The sequence below is a fragment of the Mauremys mutica genome, chromosome 2 (assembly GCF_020497125.1).
Source record: "Mauremys mutica isolate MM-2020 ecotype Southern chromosome 2, ASM2049712v1, whole genome shotgun sequence".
Classification (NCBI taxonomy): Eukaryota; Metazoa; Chordata; order Testudines; family Geoemydidae; genus Mauremys; species Mauremys mutica.
Genome location: NC_059073.1, coordinates 76,807,104 through 76,829,768, shown reverse-complemented (window position 1 = coordinate 76,829,768; position 22,665 = coordinate 76,807,104). Strand labels below are relative to the sequence as shown.

At 39.7% G+C, this 22,665-nt stretch overlaps 1 protein-coding gene across 14 annotated transcripts in view; it reads left to right on the top strand.

The window, feature by feature from the left end:
• DTNA (dystrobrevin alpha) overlaps positions 1-22,665 on the top strand; it is a 299,292-nt gene that overhangs the window by 219,478 nt on the left and 57,149 nt on the right. For 12 of the 14 annotated variants that reach the window (XM_045004598.1, XM_045004596.1, XM_045004592.1 and 9 more), the window contains 5 exons: positions 3,113-3,218; positions 5,614-5,780; positions 10,080-10,204; positions 15,528-15,608; positions 17,879-17,968. In XM_045004598.1, the coding sequence (XP_044860533.1) occupies positions 3,113-3,218; positions 5,614-5,780; positions 10,080-10,204; positions 15,528-15,608; positions 17,879-17,968 (569 nt within the window). The remainder of the gene's footprint in view (positions 1-3,112; positions 3,219-5,613; positions 5,781-10,079; positions 10,205-15,527; positions 15,609-17,878; positions 17,969-22,665) is intronic. The other 2 variants (XM_045004601.1, XM_045004600.1) reach the window with 1 other exon arrangement.

Sequence of the window (22,665 nt, the reverse complement as noted above, 5' to 3'; positions counted from 1 at the left end):
CCATGGGCTTCTTCCTACCAAGCTCTCACAGGCTTTCTTTCCCCCACAACTCCTCTGGGGTTGACCCTTCTTCTAGGGGCTAGAACCCCAGGGTTTATTCTCCCTCTTGGGTTTTCACCTGCCTTCCTCTGTCCCTGCAGCCTCTTTCTATTGCAAACTTCCTGACTTTATAATCCAGCTTACTCCTGCCCAGCTGAGCCTCTTGTTCAGTTAAACCTGGCTCTTGCTACAGGTACAGCCAGGTACCCTAATTGGCCCCTCAGGCCCACGTTAACCCCATCAGGGCCTATGTGGGGTACACAACCCATCACTCCTCGTCTCACAGTGTATATTTAGTTTCAAGTTTCCAAGCAATTGATTAAAAACTGCAGGAGGAAAAAAATGACTTTTAAAGGTATGGAAATTACTTTCAGTGTCCTTTTAAGGGACATTGCTTCTTTAATCCATAAAATCAGTGACCACCAAAGGAGTGCAGCCATAAAGCTGTCAGTGAAGCAGAAATTACTTTATTTGGTACAAATCAAGTTTTAATTTATAGCTAGGGCCCTACCAAATTCACGGCCATGAAAAACGTGTCACGGACCATGAAATCTGGTCTCCCAGCATGAAATCTGGTCTTGTGTGTGCTTTTACCCTATACTGTTACTAGGTTATAGATTACCCTTACTGCTGGTTGCTACCCTCTGGAATAAGCTTTGCTGGGCAGGAAACAGGAACGGCTAACATCTCTGTTTCATTGGTTGCAATGCTCTGTGATACACCAGTAGCTGACATAGAGCCAGTTGTTTTTTATAGATGCTGTCTTTCAGATAACCTACTGAATGAACAGTAACCGGTTTATTAAATATTACTGTGTTAGGTTTTAGTATTGGTACCCAGAAACTGAACAAGATTGTTTTGAATAACATGCGCCTTAGTTAGGATTCAGTGTCACTGACCCAAATTATGACTGTGGGAATTTGTTTACTCAATTTATAGTTACTATGTAACTTAATTTTTTTGCCAATTTGTTTTTTCCTTGCCTTGTTGTTGTTTGCTTTTTCTTTGGATTTCTTTGGATTTTTCTTTGTTTGCTTTTTCTTTGGATTTCTTTGTTTGCTGGTGGTGGCTCTGCCTTCAGAGCTGGGCTACTGGCCAGCAACTGACACTCTCAAGCTGCCTGCCTCTGAAGGCAGCGCCACTGCCAGCAGCAGCGCAGAAGTAAGGGTAGCAGTACCACAACCCCCCTACAATAACCTTGAGACCCGCCCCCGATAACTCGTTTTTGGGACAGGCCCCCTACAATTACAGCACCATGAAATTTCAGATTTAAATAGCTGAAATCATGGAATTCATGATTTTTAAAATCCTATGCCCCTGAAATTGACCAAACTGGACAGTGAATTTGTTAGGCCCCTATTTATAGCTCCATTCCAAAGAGAATTCCATTGTGGAAGAGCTGTGCTTGCCTCTGCATCTGTTTGCTTGTTCAGAGCACCACTGTGTGTGCAGCCAACTTAGTCCCTCTCCAGGAACAGAGAGAACACTTTACGCTACTTGATTATTTATGATATGGGAAACTGGATGATCTTTCATTCACTAGTTTTCTTTCTGCCCTTCTCCTCCTCTTTTCAGCTCTGCTGCTGCTAATAGTGACATTTGTTGCTGTCAATGGTCAGCAAAGCCATGGCAGGCATCCACAGTAGAGTCCTATAAGGCAAATCATTATTCTGTGAACTGGTGCTTAACAGCACAGAGTTCCTGTTTATTTGGGAAGAGAGCACTCATTCTCAGGTGTATGGTAAACAGATGTTAACCATCCTATTAATATGTTTATTGATACGGGCTAATTTTTGGTATTGATGCAGCTCCTTATTTACTATCAGTGACTTTCAGATTAAATTTGTAAAGTACTGAACATTTACACTTTTTAAAATAGCAAAAAAAACTCGGGATTATTTCTAGGGGACACTAATGTCTAGAAAGGTCTTGTCTTTTTATTAGATGAAAAACTGAGTTTCTGACTATATCTGTTCATTAAATATCCCATGACACTTTTCACAAATGTTAGTTGGGATAGTTACATGCTGCCTGTATATATTTCCGCTGCAGTTACAACAGGTACAGTTTTCTTCATTACTTCCACTCTTAAAACTGCTGTGTAGTGACCCTGTGCGCTGTTGAACAGCTGCCATTTCACTAATGGGTTAAAATGATGGTTTGTACAATCGGTTAATATAGTCTGAGAAGCACTTTGGGATCCAAGTGAATGCAATAACCTATACAAACAGATATCACTGGTTTTAATCTATAAATATTCCAAACAGGACTCAACATTTATATATGATCATTTTCTTCATGGGAAGGCATTAGTTCTTAATTTCTGTCAGTAAGACTTGCTGTCAGTAAGTCTGTCGCATACTATGAGAAGTATATTAAAAGGTAAAGAGTCTTAACAATGGACACATCTCAGAGAGGAATCTGCATAAAGGTCTTAAAAACGTGAGAATAAGATTTGAGTTAAAAAAATTTCAGAAATGCACGGGTCTCATTTTCCAAAACCAAAAAGACTTGGGTCACTTAGGAGTCTAAGCCTCACTGAGGAACAATAGGACTTAAACCTCTAAGTGTCTAAGTCACTTTTAAAAATGGAATATATACACTGTTGAAAATTTTAATCTCTGTCTTTATTTGTCCTTTCATTTTTTTTAACTTTAGCAGATATTGGAGTGGTGTCTGTCACTCTGTGGATGGTAAATGGCTTTTTGTTTGATGCATGTGCATTAGATAGGACCAATGGCATATAGTAATATGAACAGGTTGCAAAACTGATGTATTCAGAAAGGATCTTTCTTGGGGGGCAAACTTTAGGTCAGAACCCTTAATAAATGGCATCAACTCCTTCCATGAAGAGAACTGCTGGTTACAGGTGGCAGACATTATAACCACTAATGCCTCATCTTCTGTTTTTACAGCCTTTGGCAGTGTCATTTTCTTCTCGGTTTATGGCTTGAGGTTTAAGAACTTCATTTCTTCATTCTCAAGTACTTTTATAAAAACACGTTCAAGTCACCCTGATTTCTGTGGTTACTGTTGTTTTTTTGTTTGTTTGTTTTTGTGTTTGTTTGAGCAGAAAAAAGTCACATTAAATGCTTTCTTGGATACTCTCATGTCTGACCCCCCGCCGCAGTGTCTGGTCTGGCTACCACTTCTGCATCGATTGGCAAATGTTGAAAATGGTAAGTGATGGCTGCTCACCAAGTTTAGTTAAAGAATAGCAGTTGCAATGGGGACATCTAGGCTATATATGATGAGCTTCTCAGTTTATGGATGACATTATAAGAGCTACTGTACTGAGGTTATTGATTCCAGGTGCCATCTTATAGCTGCTAATCAAATAGGATGCCTTACTGTCAGTCATTCCACTTGTAGCCTTGTTTAATTTTTTTGCTGTGCTCTGGAGTTTGTCCTAAATGTTTCCTCGCTTTCTATGCCCTGGATAGCCAGAGAGCTACAGTAGGCGGCCCACTTGCGCCACACACACATTTGGTAAAATCAAAGACCATGACATTTATTAGCTATGACATAACAGCACTAAAGGAGGAACAGCAAGGCAGCTCCTTCCCACACAATCTACCTGGCAGGCTAAGTCCAGTGCAGGTTGTAAACTAATGGCCACAATGTCCAAGTAGTCCTTAAAAAGAGGACTAAACACCTCCCTGCAAAACTATCTATCCAAGAAACAGGAGCAAGAAACCTCAGATCCAACCTTCTTTCTCTCTTATGTGAAGGATGCAGATTTAATTGAGGGGGTACCTCTGACCCAGACACTGAATCACTCCCCTGGCTCTGAAATGCATAGATTCAGAGATTTTACGGTCAGTGTGGACCATTCTGATAATCTCATCTGACCTCCTATGTAACACAGACCATAGAATGCCACCCAGTAATTTCTGTATCAAACACACAACTTCTGTTTGGGCAACTTGGGAGAGGTTGGCAGGTAACCACTCTGCTCACAAATATGCAGGACTATTGGTCTAACCCCACAGATATAGATTCCGTAGCAGAATGCAGACACTGCAGCAGCATTGAAACGGCAGTCGCAACCACAGAAGGACCCCAGTACTGTGGGTTCATTCCATCCTCTCTCCACCCCTCCAAGCCCTATATATTTCCCCAGATAGTTCTAGCAGATTCCACACAGTTCTCTTATGCAAAGCCATCTCTTCTACTGTGCACAATGACCTGTATTCCGACCTTAAACAGGAAGAGGATACATAATAGGAAGTACACTTTCAGTGTCTTACTTAGCAGAGTATACCTGCTCCTAAGATGATATTTCCTCCACATGGTTCTTAAGAGGAGTTTGGCATCTAATCCTTTGCAAATGTCATTGATAATATATCCTTTAATGTTATGGATCTAGAAGGAATGGAAGATTTAAACCCAAGGAAACATGTTAAGCCTTTATATTTAAACATTCAATTAACAATATGAATAAATCTTCAAAAAACAATTAATTTTGCTTCCCCATATTTCCCTTGGTAGGCAGGGGAAAAAATCCTCTCTCTCTTTTGAGATTCTCAGTCTAATGGTGTAGCTGCTAGGTCAAGGAGCAGACATGTTTGAAAATAAACTTAAGAGCCTCACTTTCTTAGTCTGGAGGGATGAGAGTTGTTGTGCAGAGGATTTTCTGTTATTACTACCAGAGGTCATTGGGAAAATGTTGCCAGCTCATTTCCTCTCAAGTGCTCCCTCCCACCTGTCCATAGAGCATAACTGGAGCTTCAAAGGGGGATGCATATATGTATTCAGTTGCAGATAAATACAGTGTACATGCTGTAGTGTGCAGAGACGGGCAGAGGCAATGGGAGTGCCAAGTGGTGGGGGAAAAATATAGCTCATAGCAGCATGAATAGTAAAAGATGCCATAAATCAGTCTAATGTTTGAGGGCAGTGCTTCCGGGTGACACAAATCCCCTTATTATATCCTTTTGGTTGGAATGATGGACAAAATGGAGCCCATTCTTAGGGCCAGATTTTCAAACGTGGGTACCAAATATTGAGTGCTTAAATCCGTATCTAAATGTGGTTAGTTAACTACATCAGTCGTAGGTGATTAAAATAGGTATCTAGATGCCTTTACATAGCTTTAGTCACCTAACTGTAGGCACCCATGTTTGAAAATCTGACCTCTGACCCTTAGGCTCACCAACTCAACTGCTAATGATAACAATAAAAACCTTCACCTTTCCAGAATAGCAACCTATTAGAGCAAGGTAGATTTCCTTCTAATTTACTGTTTGTTTCCTCTGTAATAAACTCAGTTTGCTTTGTAGTTTGAACACATTTCTGAGGCTGTAGGAAGAACAGTGCATGTTGCTTCAGAAGTGATAAAGGATTTGGAGTTGGGAATTAAGCAAATGCAGTTTGTACCTTGGAAGAGACCCACAAAAGACTTGTGAAGTTTTCATATATATTTTCCTCAGCCTAAGACCATGAATGGCATTTGATGTTGAAAATTACTGCAAACAAAGGAAGGATTCAGTCACCATTTGGGGCTTCATTCTTAATCTTGTTCTTGTTGTTTCTTTTGTTTGTTTTTGTTTTTTAAATTTCTCTCCCCCGCAGTCTTCCATCCTGTTGAGTGTTCCTACTGCCACAGTGAGAGCATGATGGGATTTCGCTATCGGTGCCAGCAGTGTCACAATTACCAGCTCTGTCAGGACTGCTTCTGGAGGGGACATGCCAGTGGTTCCCATAGCAACCAGCACCAAATGAAAGAATACACATCGTGGGTAAGGGAAGGTTCATGCATTGTTGCAGACTGTTTGAACTCCAGCAGTCAGAGAGAGAATCCCAGGGATGGAGTAGGAACCTTGGCCAATTCAGTCATTTTATATCGCAAAATATAAAACTTTGGTGGCCAATTTAGATAAGTATGGAGAATCCACAATTGTGGTCCCTATTCACCATTAAGCTCTGAGACAAGAATTTGTTTTCTGAGAGTGGATTTCAGCAGTCTGACAGTTTAATACTGTACTGGATGTCAGGACAACTACAGGAGGGTCTTGGAATATAATGCTATTTTCACAGTAAGTTTTCCATTTTTGAAGGACCCATAGTAAAGTATTTGTTAGCCTTTCTCTCGCTTTCTCTGATTCATATGCTAATGATTACATGTAAATGAAATTATGGGGACTATTGAAGTATCATTCAGCTGTCCATGAAATCTTTTTTTTTTTTTGAGGAACTAATTTAAGTAAGTGTGTGTGTGTGTGTGTGCGCGCATGTGTGTGTTCAATATATATGTATTATGTTCCCATTATAATAGCATTTGAGTACATTAACATAATTACATCCATAATAAATCATACAACCTATATTAAGTAACAAAAATAATCACCCACCTTTACATCATTTAAAAAAAAAAAAATCCACCGCTTATACCCAGCTGGCACAAATGCTTCACCAAATAGTTAAGCCTAGCAAGCCTAGCAACTTCTCTCTGAAATCTGGAAAGGTGAAACATCACTAAGAACATGCCATCTTCAGAATTCAAATCTGGGGACCCTCAGCAGAGGCACTTTAGCTGATCACAGATGTCACAGTGGTGCATTGTTGTACAGGAAGAGGAGTGGTCTTTTAGGCAGGAGAGATGCAGACCATAGTGTCAAGTATCAGAGGGGTAGCCGTGTTAGTCTGGTTCTGTAGAAGCAGCAAAGAATCCTGTGGCACCTTATAGACTAACAGACGTTTTGCAGCATGAGCTTTCGTGGGTGAATACCCACTTCTTCGGATGCAAGTAGTGGAAATTTCCAGGGGCAGGTATATATAAGCAAGCAAGAAGCAAGCTAGAGATAACGAGGTTAGATCAATCAGGGAGGATGAGGCCCTGTTCTAGCAGTTGAGGTGTGAAAACCAAGGGAGGAGAAACTGGTTCTGTAATTGGCAAGCCATTCACAGTCTTTGTTTAATCGTGAGCTGATGGTGTCAAATTTGCAGATGAACTGGAGCTCAGCAGTTTCTCTTTGAAGTCTGGTCCTAAAGTTTTTTTGCTGCAGGATGGCCACCTTAAGATCTGCTATTGTGTGGCCAGGGAGGTTGAAGTGTTCTCCTACAGGTTTTTGTATATTGCCATTCCTAATGTCTGATTTGTGTCCATTTATCCTTTTCCTTAGAGACTGTCCAGTTTGGCCGATGTACATAGCAGAGGGGCATTGCTGGCATATGATGGCATATATTACATTGGTGGACGTGCAGGTGAATGAACCGGTGATGGTGTGGCTGATCTGGTTAGGTTCTGTGATGGTGTTGCTGGTGTAGATATGTGTGCAGAGTTGGCATCGAGGTTTGTTGCATGGATTGGTTCCTGAGCTAGAGTTACTATGGTGCGGTGTGCAGTTGCTGGTGAGGATATGCTTCAGGTTGGCAGGTTGTCTGTGGGCGAGGACTGGCCTGCCACCCAAGGACTGTGAAAGTGTGGGATCATTGTCCAGGATGGGTTGTAGATCCCTGATGATGCGTTGGAGGGGATCTACAACCCATCCTGGACAATGATCCCACACTTTCACAGTCCTTGGGTGGCAGGCCAGTCCTCGCCCACAGACAACCTGCCAACCTGAAGCATATCCTCACCAGCAACTGCACACCGCACCATAGTAACTCTAGCTCAGGAACCAATCCATGCAACAAACCTCGATGCCAACTCTGCACACATATCTACACCAGCAACACCATCACAGAACCTAACCAGATCAGCCACACCATCACCGGTTCATTCACCTGCACGTCCACCAATGTAATATATGCCATCATATGCCAGCAATGCCCCTCTGCTATGTACATCGGCCAAACTGGACAGTCTCTAAGGAAAAGGATAAATGGACACAAATCAGACATTAGGAATGGCAATATACAAAAACCTGTAGGAGAACACTTCAACCTCCCTGGCCACACAATAGCAGATCTTAAGGTGGCCATCCTGCAGCAAAAAAACTTTAGGACCAGACTTCAAAGAGAAACTGCTGAGCTCCAGTTCATCTGCAAATTTGACACCATCAGCTCACGATTAAACAAAGACTGTGAATGGCTTGCCAATTACAGAACCAGTTTCTCCTCCCTTGGTTTTCACACCTCAACTGCTAGAACAGGGCCTCATCCTCCCTGATTGATCTAACCTCGTTATCTCTAGCTTGCTTCTTGCTTGCTTATATATACCTGCCCCTGGAAATTTCCACTACTTGCATCCGAAGAAGTGGGTATTCACCCACGAAAGTTCATGCTGCAAAACGTCTGTTAGTCTATAAGGTGCCACAGGATTCTTTGCTGCTTCTACAGACCACAGTGTGTGTGGATACGTGTTTGAACCTGAGTTTTCAGAACCATATTTAAAACAATCAAAACTCTGGTTCTGTGAAAGTAGCTGCCTGCCTGATGATGATGTTGCACAGAACAAGCAAGGGTTAAGTATAAAAGAAATGCACTGTTTGATGATCAGTATGCCAGGCACATGGCTCTACTCTGCCTCACAATAGATCTAGGTGCACAAATGGCCTCTGGGCTCTCACTTTGTGGACATGGATGACTTGAGTTTAGACTCTGGATAGGAGAGTACGTGCCACCTGGCTCTTTTTCTCATCCCTTAACAAACAGTGTATTTGTAGAATGATAGATCTTTCTTGCTGTAGGAAGTGCGCTGCAATGGTAGGGAAGGAATCTGGTGATTTCACTTGAAAGCTGTTTCAAAACCTTGCCAGACACAATAAAAATCAACATATGAATACATGTCTAGTCGCCCCTGCTACCCAAATGTGTTTTTTACTTTCAGACTGGAATATTTCAATTCAAATCTGAAATTGCCTTGCTACTGTGTACATAGGTGTTATTTCTTTCCAAGCAGATTTGATAACAATGTCCTTAACACTTCCTGTGTATGAATGTTCTATATATTGGGCCTAATCTTAAAAGTTAGGTACATGCACACACCTGGAGTGTGCCTAACTCATGCAAATATCTCAGGTGTATGTGTAAATTGGAGATGTCCAAAAGTACTCAATTATGGTGAATTCAGAGTGAAACTCCATTTATAATAAAGTAGACTGAGAGTCCTAAATTGTTCAAATTCATTGTCGTGTATAATTTGGAATTCCAATAATAAAAATACTTCATATATACCTTCCTTGTGAGGATCTCAAAGAACTTTAAAAACTCTAGCAAATTAAGCTTGATATCCCTTTTTGATAGGAAAATAGTATTACCCCCATTTTAGAGATGGAGAAACTGAGTCACAGAGATGTTAACTGGCTTGGCCAAGGTCATGCAGGAAATCTGTTGCAGAACCTAGAAGAAAACCCAGAACTCACAGCCCATTGCTAAAACCACACAGCCATCCTTCCTTCACTTAGAATGAAGCTGTTATCTGGGGATTACTTCACTATATACTTCACTGTATATAATATGTCATTATGTTTATAAAAGCTGAAGATGTAGCTGCCCTAGTGCTTTAAAACTAGCATTACATTGTGTTGCCCTATGAAGACTTGTGGGATCCCAGGATTCAAAGCTTAATGCCTGTTGTTTACACAGTGAGAGCAGAGATGTTCAGTTTTTTGGGAAGCAATTAAAGTTTTTCAGTCTCTTCTTTTAGCTTTCTGTCTCCAAGTCCATGAAACTCCATCAGTATTGTGTCTGAAATGTCATTTGCCCTTATTGTAGCAGAGGCAGCAGCTTCTAAGGCAGACAAGAGAGAAGCTTTAGTTTAAAACATCTAAAGAATGAAGGAAGCTAGTGAAACACTACTGAGGAGGGGAGGGAAAGAATATAGTGCACTGGCTTGTATGCATGCCACTACCTTCAAAGAAACACTGTTTCCCAGGGCCTGATCCAGAGCCCACTGAAGACCATGGGAATCTTTCCATTGACCTAAATGGACTTTGGTTCATTGGACCCTTAAAGAAAGGCATAGAGTGAGGAAAAAGTTAAGAATATATGATTGTAAGTGGTAAGGTTTTGTTCTGCACTTCCTGTAGTTTCAATGTAGCAACCGTTTGCACCTTACTTGTCCACATTACTTTTACCTTCCTTGTTCCTCCCAGAAATCACCTGCTAAGAAGCTAACTAATGCACTTAGCAAGTCTTTAAGCTGTGCTTCCAGCCGTGAACCTTTGCACCCAATGTTCCCTGACCAGCCTGAAAAACCTCTAAACCTGGCTCATATTGTGTAAGTATCTGTGTGCTGTAGAGAAAGAAACCTTTGTTCCAATTGACATGTACAGACTGTGTATCTCCGATGGCTCTGGAGGAAATGCATGATGGCTGTTTCATGTCTCATGCAATGAATCAAGTGCTTTGTATAAAATCACAAGGGGCTTTCTGTTAGCGTGAATTTACCTTGGTGGTCCAGGCCACATTTAAACTATTGAAAAAACATATGGATGATGTTGATACAGGTGACACAGATATGGGACACAGTCATAAGTGGGGAGAGAAGAGTGTGAAAGTATTTAAATTTTGTGTCGTTTTCTTGGTTTAGTACATTTAGATTTATTCATGATTCAGCTCTCTGGATTTATTCTCAGGAGTCTCCCAAACTTCAGCATAACACTGTATTGTCTTGAACTAAGGTGCCAGACAAGAGGTGAAATCCTGGCCATCTTGAAGTCAATGGCAAAGTTCTCAATGACTTAATGGAACCAGAATTTCACCCGAAGTCTTAAAACAATGCAGATGAATTTTCATCTTATTCTAATCTTGGATTATAGTTCATTGATCCTTTTTAATTTACTCAATACTGTAGTTTGTCTCTAAGTTTTCCCTTTCACTCTCTTTTTTTATTTAAAGTTCATATAAACTAGTCATGCCTTCCTCCCTAGCAGTCAAAGAGCTCAAAGCAGAAGGAAGCTAGATTTGGATACAATATGGAAATTGCCACTTCAGATGATATAGCATTCATTGAAGGGCCTTCATGATCTGCGCTAATAGTAGATCATATATTGTCATCTGGCTAGGTAACATTGACTTCTCTGGTGACCTGTGCTTTCTTGGTCTCATTTGACCTAAAAGTGACACTCTTTCCCAGGAATTCAAAGCAAAACTAAAGTAACAACTGGAAAAAAGTTCCAAAGCAATTAGATGTTCTGAAATGATTTAAAAGATATTTATTGTAAAATACTTCTCATGAAAAGTGCTGCAATCATTCTAAAAAAAAAAAGTCAGTCTTTTAACCATCATGCTGCTGACTGAAGCAGTGGAGGCAAAAACCATAAAGGCTGTGGGAACCCTCTCTTAGCCTGCTTAGACATTTTAAAAATAAATCATGCTGATGTTATTCTTTGGGTGGTCATAATGGGAGTGGTACCTCTTTTTTAAAATGTGAGGTATCTCATATAGATGTTTAATTTTGTGTGATGGTTACAACTGATTATCTCTTAAAATAAATGTACTGCTTTATCGTAAGGATGGAATAGAGGCATATTGTACTAAGAAACAGAATTAGATGTATTTGCTTAGATACCATGGTGATCGGCATGGTATAAAAGCCGAGAATCACAGATGGATAGATAATAATTTCACATGCAGAAATTGGGCATACTTCAGAGGGATAGAAAGAGATCATGAAAGTGAAATTAAAGCCTCTTCTTCATGCTATCTAGAGTTTTTCATTGTGGGACATTAACACTGGCTCCAGTAAGAGGATCTACCTGTATTCTGATATGAGAGACAAGGTAGATGAAGAGGTATCTTTTGTTGGACCAACTTCCAGCAACTTGGTCCAATAAAAGATATATTACCTTGCCTATCTTTGTGTCTCTCTTTTATCATGGGGCCAACATGGCTACAACAGCACTGCAAACAACTACAATGAAAAACTTTTTTTAAAATAATTCTGTTTCACAGCATGATTGTAGTACCCTGCAAATATATATTCTTAGATAGCAGATAACATGCTGCAATCATAGTAAATACTGGGTTATTATGAAGGAATTCAAACAAAGATAGGGAAGGGAAAGATACAGTAATTGAATAGAATCTGTTCCAAAATCTTTGCTGTAAAATTAGGACCTTGTCTTCTTTCTAAATACATAGATATAATTTAGTGTGAATGAATATAAGCATGAGAGACAATCTATTTTATTTTTATGGCACAGTTTCTCCTTATTGTTAGATTGAAAGCAATATAACTGTATTGAGCATAATGATACATGAATGAAAAACCTGCAAGTCGTGGAAATAGCATGATCTACAATGTAATTCACATGAATTAACTGAGAGGAAAGATATGCTACAGTAACTCATTGAGAATATCTTCTTGCTGGCACGATTTTTATTTTTAAATGTAATGGAAGATAAAAGGTATCAAGAGAAACAGATCTGGGCAAGAATTCAAGCGAAGGGATTTTTCCCATATACATTTAATGGTAGACTTATATGACAAAGGAGTCCTCTGTTCTCAACAGTGCTACTTTAAATAAGGACAAAGATCTCCTGTATTGCTGTGATTTTTTTATTTTTTTAAAGGTAGTAACCCTCCTTTTCATTGTTCACTTCTTACCTTGGAGTACACAGAGCCAAAGAGCTGTCTAATTTTTCAGTGTTATGGGCCCAACTCAACATTTGTAATTAAAACTGCAATATAAGGCAAAACGTATCAAATATACATGTCTACAGACCATTCACAATGATGCAAGAAATAATATTGTGTGTGATGATAGTCCTAAAAGGGGAATCTCATGGCTATGAGATTTAAGCTGATGCGGGGACTTTTTTCATGCTATTTTTGTCTACCACAAATATAATTGCCAACCAAAAAGCCCCAAATATAAAGAGATTCAATAGCATTACTAGCATCATGGTGAGATTATCAAGTGCACTCAACAGTGGTCTGGCTTTGCTCCCACTGAAGTCAATGAGGACAACACTTTTGAAAATGTCATCCATAATTTTGTCATTTAGTATGTTATACTATATATTACTCCTGGGGGCATTCTGTGCCAAAAGCATTAAAAATTCTGCACACAATATTGTAAAATTCTGCAAATTTTATTTGTCAAAACAACATTACATAATCACGCCAGTTTCAATTATTTTGGTAATTTATTTCAAAATACTTGTCAGCACGTATGTCTGTAACAATAGAGAGAGAGACACAAAATTTCCCCCGGGAGTAGAGTTAAAGAAACCCCTATGACAACCCAGTTCCTGTTTCTCTGCCCCCTTCCCCCATTCCCAGAGCCCAGTCAGGGGGCCAGACACCCACAACCCCTCTCCCCCGGAACCCAGCCATGAGGTCCCCCCAGCCCAGACACCCGCCCCCTCTCCCCTCAGAGCCTAGGGAGGCAGAGGGAGAAACAGCCTGATGCTGGGTCTCAGGCTTATATGGGGTTTCCTGCGCACCACTGTCTCCTTCCCTCAGAGTGTGTGGGGAACTGCAGCTGCGGGGATCCTCTAACTCTCTCCTCGCCCCCCTGCAGTGTCTTCTATGTGTGAGCTGGGCTTTGCCAGGTCCAGCAGCCCCAAGTGGCGGCCAACAGCACTGCAGCCAATTTCTATGGAGGCAAGGAAATTTCCGCAAAATTCTGCATTGGGCAGTGGCGCAGAATTCCCCCAGGAGTAATGTATATAGGTAGATAGGCTTGGCAGAATTTTATTGTAGTAATATTAACTGAAAATATTGGTGTTTTATTTTTAAGCATTTTTTCTATTTTTATCCATTTACATTTTCACGGTTGGGGGAAATTAAAGGGGGAGACAACAATTATTTAATGAGAATAGATATGGAGATTCAAAAAGTTAAAGATTTGTAACCATTAAAACACAAATTCTCTACATCACATGTCAAAATAAACAAGGTAAATATCCTTAAATCAAACTCTAATAAGTTCTCAAACAGCATATTTCTTACTTTGCCCATCTGTAAATTTCCATTATTATAGATGGAACTTTTTTTTGTTGGTTTGTGTGTATACAATAACATTGACATTTACCAACATTTCTAATTTAATCCTTCCAAGCCGATATATAAAGCTGTGTGAATATCTGATGTTTGTTTCCTTCCTTGCAGTACCAAAAAGTAAACAAAAAATGTTTGGGGTCAAATGAAACATTTTTGTCCAACCCAAAATAAAATTTCTTTTTTTTCAACTTTTTTTAAATTATTTTTTTTAATAAAATTTAAGTAAATTTCAAAATGAAAAGTCATTTCAAATAAAAAAATAAAAACATTTCTTTCGGAAAATGTTGAAATGAAATGGGGATTTTTTCAGATTTTTTTGACATTTCAACGAATATGGCTTGTATTATTTTTTTAATATAAGACTGTTCCATGTTCATGGGTCAACCTCTATATACCCAGGAGGTTGTAAATTCCATAAACAGCTGCAAAGCTAAAAAATATGCATCCAAGATTAGAATTTGTCTTTGATTTTTCTAAAAGGTCTGCTATACACAGCTCTATCACATCAAATATCCACTTTGTGTATTTAAACACACACACCATGTTAAAGCTGAACTTGAGAAAAGTGATGACAAATACTTATCTGAGTGAGTCAGTAGCTTTAAGGAGCTCACTCTGGCAAAGCCTGAAATGGTTTCAATGCCAGTTTTCTTGATATGAGAATTGACAAGAAAACAATGGCCTGTTTTTATCCATATTCATTTCAAAATGCCATCTTCATTAATGGTCTCTTTTTTCAATTTCATTTTGGCTGCAAAAGAGATACCTGGTAAGTATTTTATTCTCCTTTCGTACATTTTTTTTTTGGAGGGAAAGAAAAACTTGTAACAAATCTTATTACATCTTCATTGTTGATCACAGAATGTTTAGCACATTCCAGCACCAAGTGTGTAATAATCTTTAAATAGTCCAGTGTTTTCATTGTCCAGATAAAAAATGCAGAACATATGTAAATCTCATGTAGATGATATGAAATGCTAACTAATACTGCTGTTCACTGGCACCATATAAATTTCCAGTTTAAAATTCCCAGGCAATTAGTATCTTACCAATTAAACTGTAAAAAACTGAGAATTTTTTTTTCTCTAATCTCAGTTTCAGTTACAATAGTAAGTAAACAATATCAGGCAGAAAAGTCATTTTTTTAAGTTGACAGTGTCCCTTTAAAGTGATTACAGTACATTATTTTATAGTCTGAGATGGGGGTGGGAAGTTAAAGACTGTCGACAGCGGTTCACCATTTTTATACTAATTATATTTTATGGGGCATTTCAGTGGACTTGGTAAAAATGCTGCACAATAAATTATTTTGCCAGAGTAGGAAAAAGAATCAAGCAAATTGTTCAAAATGTGCCTCATAACATAAAAACCTGATGTTCATTTATCTCTTGGTCCTGTTATGGCTTTTTATCCCCCATTTAAAAAAAAACAAATAACCCTTTAGTTTGGAGCGATTGGTTATTTATAGCAGAAGATATCTGCTGTCAGTTTACCTTGAGCAAGAATATCATTAATCTCTATGTGTAAATACTATTGCTGATGGTTTGTTAAATTCAAATAAAATATGCTTAGCTATTTTGCCTTCTTTTAGGCCTCCCAGACCTGTAACCAGCATGAATGATACGCTATTCTCCCACTCTGTTCCCTCAGGAAATACTTTCACAAACAGAAGGTGAGTGCTCATCCTTTCTTACTTTAAAAGAACTCACGTGAATGGAAAATAAATCCCTGATTGTTAGGTTCTTTGCATTTTACTCAATGAAAATGTTTATAGAACACTGTCTCAGAAATATTCCAACCTTTTGTGGATTGAGTTTCAGTTATTCAGATGGGAAGGCCACATTTTAAATGAGTGCCCCTGAATTTGGGCACCCAGTTCCACATTGGCATGCTTACGTGGGCACTTAGGATGCTACAATGCACGTTTGGGTGCCTAATTTTCATTGTAAGTGCTAAAATGTAGAACTGGGCACCCTGATTTAGAAGCTGATGTTTGAAAATTGGGTCTCGGATCCTAAGTCATTTGGCAGTGTTGGGCAGGGAGTAGAAGTTGGGATGTGAGGGCGTACATTGCGATAACAAGTTAATATACTAACTTGTTATCTTTGGGGATTTGAGTTAAAATTTCAGCCATGTCATTAATTGAAATGAGTTTGGTGTTCTAATTTAGATCACAGAAACTCTTTGGAGGATAACTAAAAGAAAAAGAATTCCTTGAATTTTTACTGCACTGTATAATTAATCTAGCTAGCATTTCGTGAGGCTTATAAAAGGTGGTCAGGGTAGTTTTTATGTAATAGAGTATATTTGGCATCCATGGATATGTTTCTTATACCCAGTGTTCACTTGGTGTTAACTAGAGATGGAATTGAGTCAAGACCACCTGGACCAAGCACTAGGGTGACCAGATGTCCCGATTTTATAGGGACAGTCCCAATATTAGGGGCTTTTTTTTTTATATGGGCTCCTATTACCCCCCAGCCCCATCCCAATTTTTCACACTTGCTATCTGGTCACACTAACAAGCACCCCTGAATTGAACTTGATTCATAAATTCATTTATAGTATTCACTGCAAAGCCTTGTAACACAGAATACCAAATGGAATAAAACTGCAGCTACATATTGACTCAATCCCCCTATGGCCCAGAAATGTGGTTTAACCATTGGTACTACTCTGCAAATACGGTAATGACCTCAAGGCTTCTGGTTGGCCCACTCATCCAGCCAGTAGAGGGCAGGACCATGTTAAGTCACTGTTTGGAAAGATGTTGAGACATTCCTTCACCTGTTAAACAAATCAGAGATTCATTAAAGGCCACAACAAAGAAATGCCTTGAAATAGGGTGGCCCTATTCCCAGAGAAAAAGTGTGTGTAACTCCATACACCGTTATATGCCCAAGCAGTCAAAATATGTTTGCAGCATTTGCTACCAATTACATAGTCTACAGAAAAAACCTATAAGTAAATGGTCATAGTCAGGATACTGCAAAGAGAAGCACTCCTCACTCTAATGGAGAAGGTAAGCATAGTGTAACCTTTGGCTGCATCTGACTGAATTGCTCTTGCTTTATGTTTCAGCGCTTCAGAGACCTAAAATTCCCAACTATAATCTTGGTAACTTGGGTATTCATGGTTATTCTTTCAGGACTAAAAACAAAGCCATAGTACACCACACTACAATATAGTCTCAAGAATAAAGATGTTTTGCTCCCCTAATAATTAACTTTTTGTTACCTATAAACTACCATTGTTCTAAAATGTATGCAGCCTCCAAGAAATCACAGTGCTCAATGAGCAACACAGTGTGCTTACTATTATAAGACAGGCACCCAGTAGATGGTTTTTTAGTTACAATACTTACAGTGGTATTTATTGTGCTACATGTTTCATTTTACACACAGAATTACTGATACTTCTTTTTTGCTTTAGTTTCTTTAATTCAAGTCATTGTTTTAATTATCAGGATCAAATGAAGGTACATTTCTGGCACTTTAGAATTCCTTTTCTCATGGAGGAAGGGAGTGTCCTTTGCACATGAAATCAGGACTTATCAATGGAAAATGCCCTGTGGGACATGAGGAATTTTAAAAGCCAGAGCTCTAGATAGACTGACCTTCTGGTAGGTGGGTAATATGGCATCTCCGTTATGAGATGTTCTTATGATGCCATGGACATTTCTGGTTATTTTAGAGTTAACAGTGTCCTGAAATGTAAAATAATATCATATATTAATCCTCCTGTAACTTTTTGCATTGCAACTTGTTCTAATTATTTTTGTTTTCAACCCTAATTCACTTGAATCATACACTTTTATTTTGTTTAAAAAACAGTATTCTATCTAAAATGGTTGTAAATTGAACACACTGAATCCACTGTTAGCATGCTACTCTGTGTATTTGCGTAGGATATTAACAAGGTTTCATTGTTTGAATTATTCAGGTTACTTGAGGGTATAAATGTAGCCAGTCCTGTAGCTGATGAGCATTCTCTTATAAAGCTGTATGTAAATCAGCTTCACAACAATTCACGGTCAGTATGAGAACACTAAACCACTAATCGCTGTAGTTCAGTAGCTGATGCACTAAATCATTGGTAATTCTGCTAAATTGCTAAAGATATTCTTAAAGGAGGATCCTGTAGGGATAGCGGACTTACGTGGTTTTAATTAGACTTTGATTAAACTTCACACTGGCCTTAGACTTTGCAAAGCTTTCTTGCTGTTGCACAGCACAAATCTTTCCAATGTTTTAATAACTCTAAATAGGAATATGTACTAGACATGTTTTTGTTCAAACGGACCTGTACACCTTTAAATTTCCATCTTCACTATGTACCGCTGCTTTTCCACACTCAACAGGAGCCTGAAAGAGAAACATATAACAGGTTGAAAACCATCCCAAATTTCACAGTGTTCCTGTTCTTCCTCTTCCAGGGTTTTGCTGCTGGTGAGCACTTTGGATCAATTCCACGATACCCCTTTCTCCTCTCTCCCCCATTGCACCAAACAGGAACACTTTGGGTTCCTTGTCAAATTGGTCCACAAAGGGCGTGATCCAAATCCTAATGAAGTCAATGGGAGTCTTTCCACTAAAGTCACTGAACTTTGGATCAGGCCCACGTGCTTGATCACCACACCCTTCTTCACCATTCCCTTGCATTTTAACCGTCTGAATGAGGCTTTGTTTCATTTGGTACAAAAGAAGGAAGTGGTGCAGCTGGGCAAGACCAGTCTCCCAAGTTGTTTTCTGTGGAGTATAGTCACCTCTCTTATTTTCTGAATCAGTCCTTGAGCATCAGCTATTCTTCAGGGAGAAAGCATTTGTGCTGAGATGCTGCTTTTCTGAATACCAATCAAAATTGTACAAACTCACCATTGAATCTTTAGTTGATTATAATAACCCTAAAAGCTATCCTGGCTGTGTTTTCCACAGGGTACAATTTGCGGTCACTTTAATGTGTTTTGTGGTCTGGTTCAGACAGTTTGGTAACTTTGAAGAAAGATTTTCACACAAATAGATCATTTTTACAAAAGGCAATTTACATTGTCAGTCATTTTCAGTATTCCCTTTGCAATTGTTTCAAATATTTGTGTTAGTATGCAAGCATTCTCCTTCATAACCAGCTTCTCAGTTTGCTCCATCCACCTAGAGTCTTGAGTGCATGATATCAAAGTCCTTTGCTTATGGAAATGAATGTGGCATCATACATTCATCACTGTCATTATAATTGCTGGATTAAATGAGATAGAGAAAATGCATTGGGAAGGAGCAAACCTTTGTTAAAGAAAAATTATGAAGAACATCTGAAAGATAAAATGGATGTTTTTCATTGTCTGCTATTTGAGATGGGATCAAGCCATGAAGTTTGGATTCATAATCAAGCTTTCCCAACATTCAGAGGTGTTCAGATTCAGGGTTTTGATTCAACCTGTTTTCACCTGATCTGTTTGTTAGTTTCTCTAAGCCACCTCAGAACAAAAGCCCCTCTTAGATTTCACTGCTTCTCCTTGTTCATTTAAACTGTCCTAGTTTGGGCCACAATGGCCAGGTGAGAGCAACAGCTGGAGGAGGCCTTATGCCAGCTGTGAAATCTGTCATAAGAGACATAAGATATATTTTATAGCTACAAATGGCACCACTGGGGGTACCAAAAATAAACTGCTCAGCTAATCTTTTTACTCTTCTTTGTGTAGTGCACAAGCCACATTCAAATACCATATTTTAAAACAGGGAACAAATAACCAAGCACACATCTGTGACCATCTGATATAAACATAGTCATTAGTTGTGCTGCCAACTTACAAATAATTAAAACCACAAGTCCTATATTTTCCTTGCTTGGCTAACGTTCTTTCTTTGTGATCTGGGGCTACTTGGAGGGCTGCAAAACAATTTAGTGGCTTCACTTGTAGTATAGTAATCAGGGAAATGTTAATGTACAGTGGGAAATATCCATATAAACTCAATGAACTGAATATCTGACCTAGAGTAAAAATAAGTAAATTGGGCATTACAGAGCCTGTTGGCCAATTGAGGGTGGATAACTTTAAACACTGCTTCAACTTAATTAAAATCTATTTTTTTCCTTTGGGTAGCTCTGCACTCTATCTGTGGTCTATTGGTGCTGATCCAAGGTGTTCAGATACCCTGGTGAGGGGTGCAATAGCTCTCTCTTGCTCTTTCTTTCTCTGTATGTATCTGTTTCCCTGGAATTATCTATCTACATTTTTTTCCCCCAGTAAGTTGTTCCTTGATTAAAAAACTAGGACTGGAGTGAATGGGAGCTAGTGAACACATTATGATTAACTTTAAATTGGTTGCAAATATGTGTCAGACTAAAACCTGTCATGGTGATATCAATTGCCTGAATCCTGTGTGAAGTCACAGGGTAATTACTGTTGAGTCATAGTGGCAGGTGCCTCTTGTTAACTCCAAACAGGATATAAAAGGTGTTGGATAGTACCTCGGCAGAGGAGGTCAAGTACAGACGTGCAAGCACACACGAAGGTTAGGCTAAGGTATATTGGCTACAGGTGATGTCTGAGGGCTTGGCTACACTTACAAATTTGCAGCGCTGCAGCAGGGTGTGAAAACACACCCTCTGCAGCGCTGCAAATTGCGGCGCTACAAAGCGCCAGTGTAGTCAAAGCCCCAGCGCTGGGAGCCGCGCTCCCAGCGCTGTCCGTTATTCCCCACAGGGAAGTGGAGTACGGACAGCGCTGGGAGAGTTTTCTCCCAGCGCTGGTGCTTTGATTACACCTAGCGCTTCAAAGCGCTGCCGCGGCAGCGCTGCCGCGGCAGCGCTTTGAAATGCAAGTGTAGCCAAAGCCTTGGTTACCTCGTTTTGGAGGTCTGGTCACTTGAACTATATACAGTCTTTATATGTTCTGTTCAGCACAGGGTAGGAATCCTCTTTCAAATTCTGATTGGGCAGCAGTCAGCCTGCTGATGGAAAGGTTTGTAAATTCTGATTGTGTATATAGCTAAATACAACCTAAAAATGGTGCCATCTGTGTAGATGTGAGATCATTTAGGAAGTTACTTCTGCTCAGAATTAGAGGTTTTACGCCCGCCTTTTGGTGGAAAATCATTCTTTGGTAACTCATTTTCCTCTCTTAGCAAACTCTGTTTTTGTATTCAGTGTTCTTAGCTATACTGTATAACATACAGTATGCTGGACTTCTCAAGCACATGTATATATTTACTGGAAATACAGTACTTAATAATTTCACAACTTCCATTGTTGCTCCTGCTTCTTCACACTGATACACCCTGTGCTGCCTCTTTTCTACTAAATTTATATGAACAAATTCGGAGAGTTGAAGTGTGTGGCTGTATTTACAGACTGTGTACTAAGATATCTATGCTAGATAAATGCACATCCTAGATATCCTCTCATCTCTCTCAATAGATGTATAGATGAGAGGCTATCTAGGTCCTATATTTGTCTAGCATATGCAGAACAGAACACAGTATTTCCAAGATGAATGGAAAGCGATAGAAAGATTGTAGTGTACTGAATTGTTTGATAACACATATGTGATTGTGTAATGAGAGGGGACACAACTAATTTGAAATCTAGCGAATTTAAAAAGATTTATAAGTTTGGTTTTCTTTTACCCTTGAGTTCCACAGCCATTATTTGTGATTTTGCAATTACATTTACTTCTTTTTATAATGTTTTTCTCTTCCCATTGTTGTGTAAAAGCGTCACATATGTGGGAAACTGACTAACCATAGACCTTCTTGTGCAAATCCTTAAACACATGAATAACTTCACTCTTGCAAATATGCACATTTTCAGTGTGTCTTTGTGTTTGCAGGACCAGAGGCGGCTCTATGTATTTTGCCGCCCCAAGCAAGGCAGTCAGGCGGCTTTCAGTGGCGCGCCTGCAGGAGGTCCGCCGGTAACGTGGATACGGCGGCATGCGTGCAGGAGGTCGGCGTACCCGCTGCTGAATTGCCGCTGAAGCTGTGGGACCGGCGGACCTCCCGCAGGAAAGCCGCCAAAGGCAGCCTGACTGCCACCCTCACGGCGACCGGCAGGGCACCCCCCGTGGCTTGCCGCCTCAGGCATGCACTTGGTGCGCTGGTGCCTGGAGCCACCCCTGTGCAGGACCAGACACTAACTGACTATAAACAAAGGGCCAGGTTCTCGCCCTATCTTTTGTCCACTTTGCACTGAGTAAGAAGGGGCACAAAGTGGCAGAATCTGGCCCTAACTGACCAGCTGAGAATTCTGCTGGGATAGGGGAGCTCTCAGCTAGTATAAAATGACAAAACTTGTTCTTCTGCCAGTTGCCTCTCCCGATCCTGTTGTAGACAGAAGGGGATGTATTGGAGGTGAAGTGGAGTTCACCTGCACTTTGCCTATCTGAACTGATACAAAGTTCCTTGAAGACCATAATAGGTGGGGTAAGTTAGCACTTTGTCTCTTGTGAAAGTATCCCCCACAGCCTCTAAGTCTACTTACCCATTTTGCACATGCAAAATAGGAGACACCTGTTTTGTGTTTGTGAATCTCACGTCTGGCTCATGAATCATGTAGCTGGGCATCCATCTGCCCAATTTCCCTGTGGAAAATGGGTTTAAGCTCACTTTTGTAGACAGAATCAGTTGTGCACCCAATATTGGGCACTCAAAATTAGAAGCTGAAAGTTCAGCCCTAAAAGACTCTTTTGGGGGGCTGTGTGGTGCTTTTTAACACATTATACTTCTATATGGATG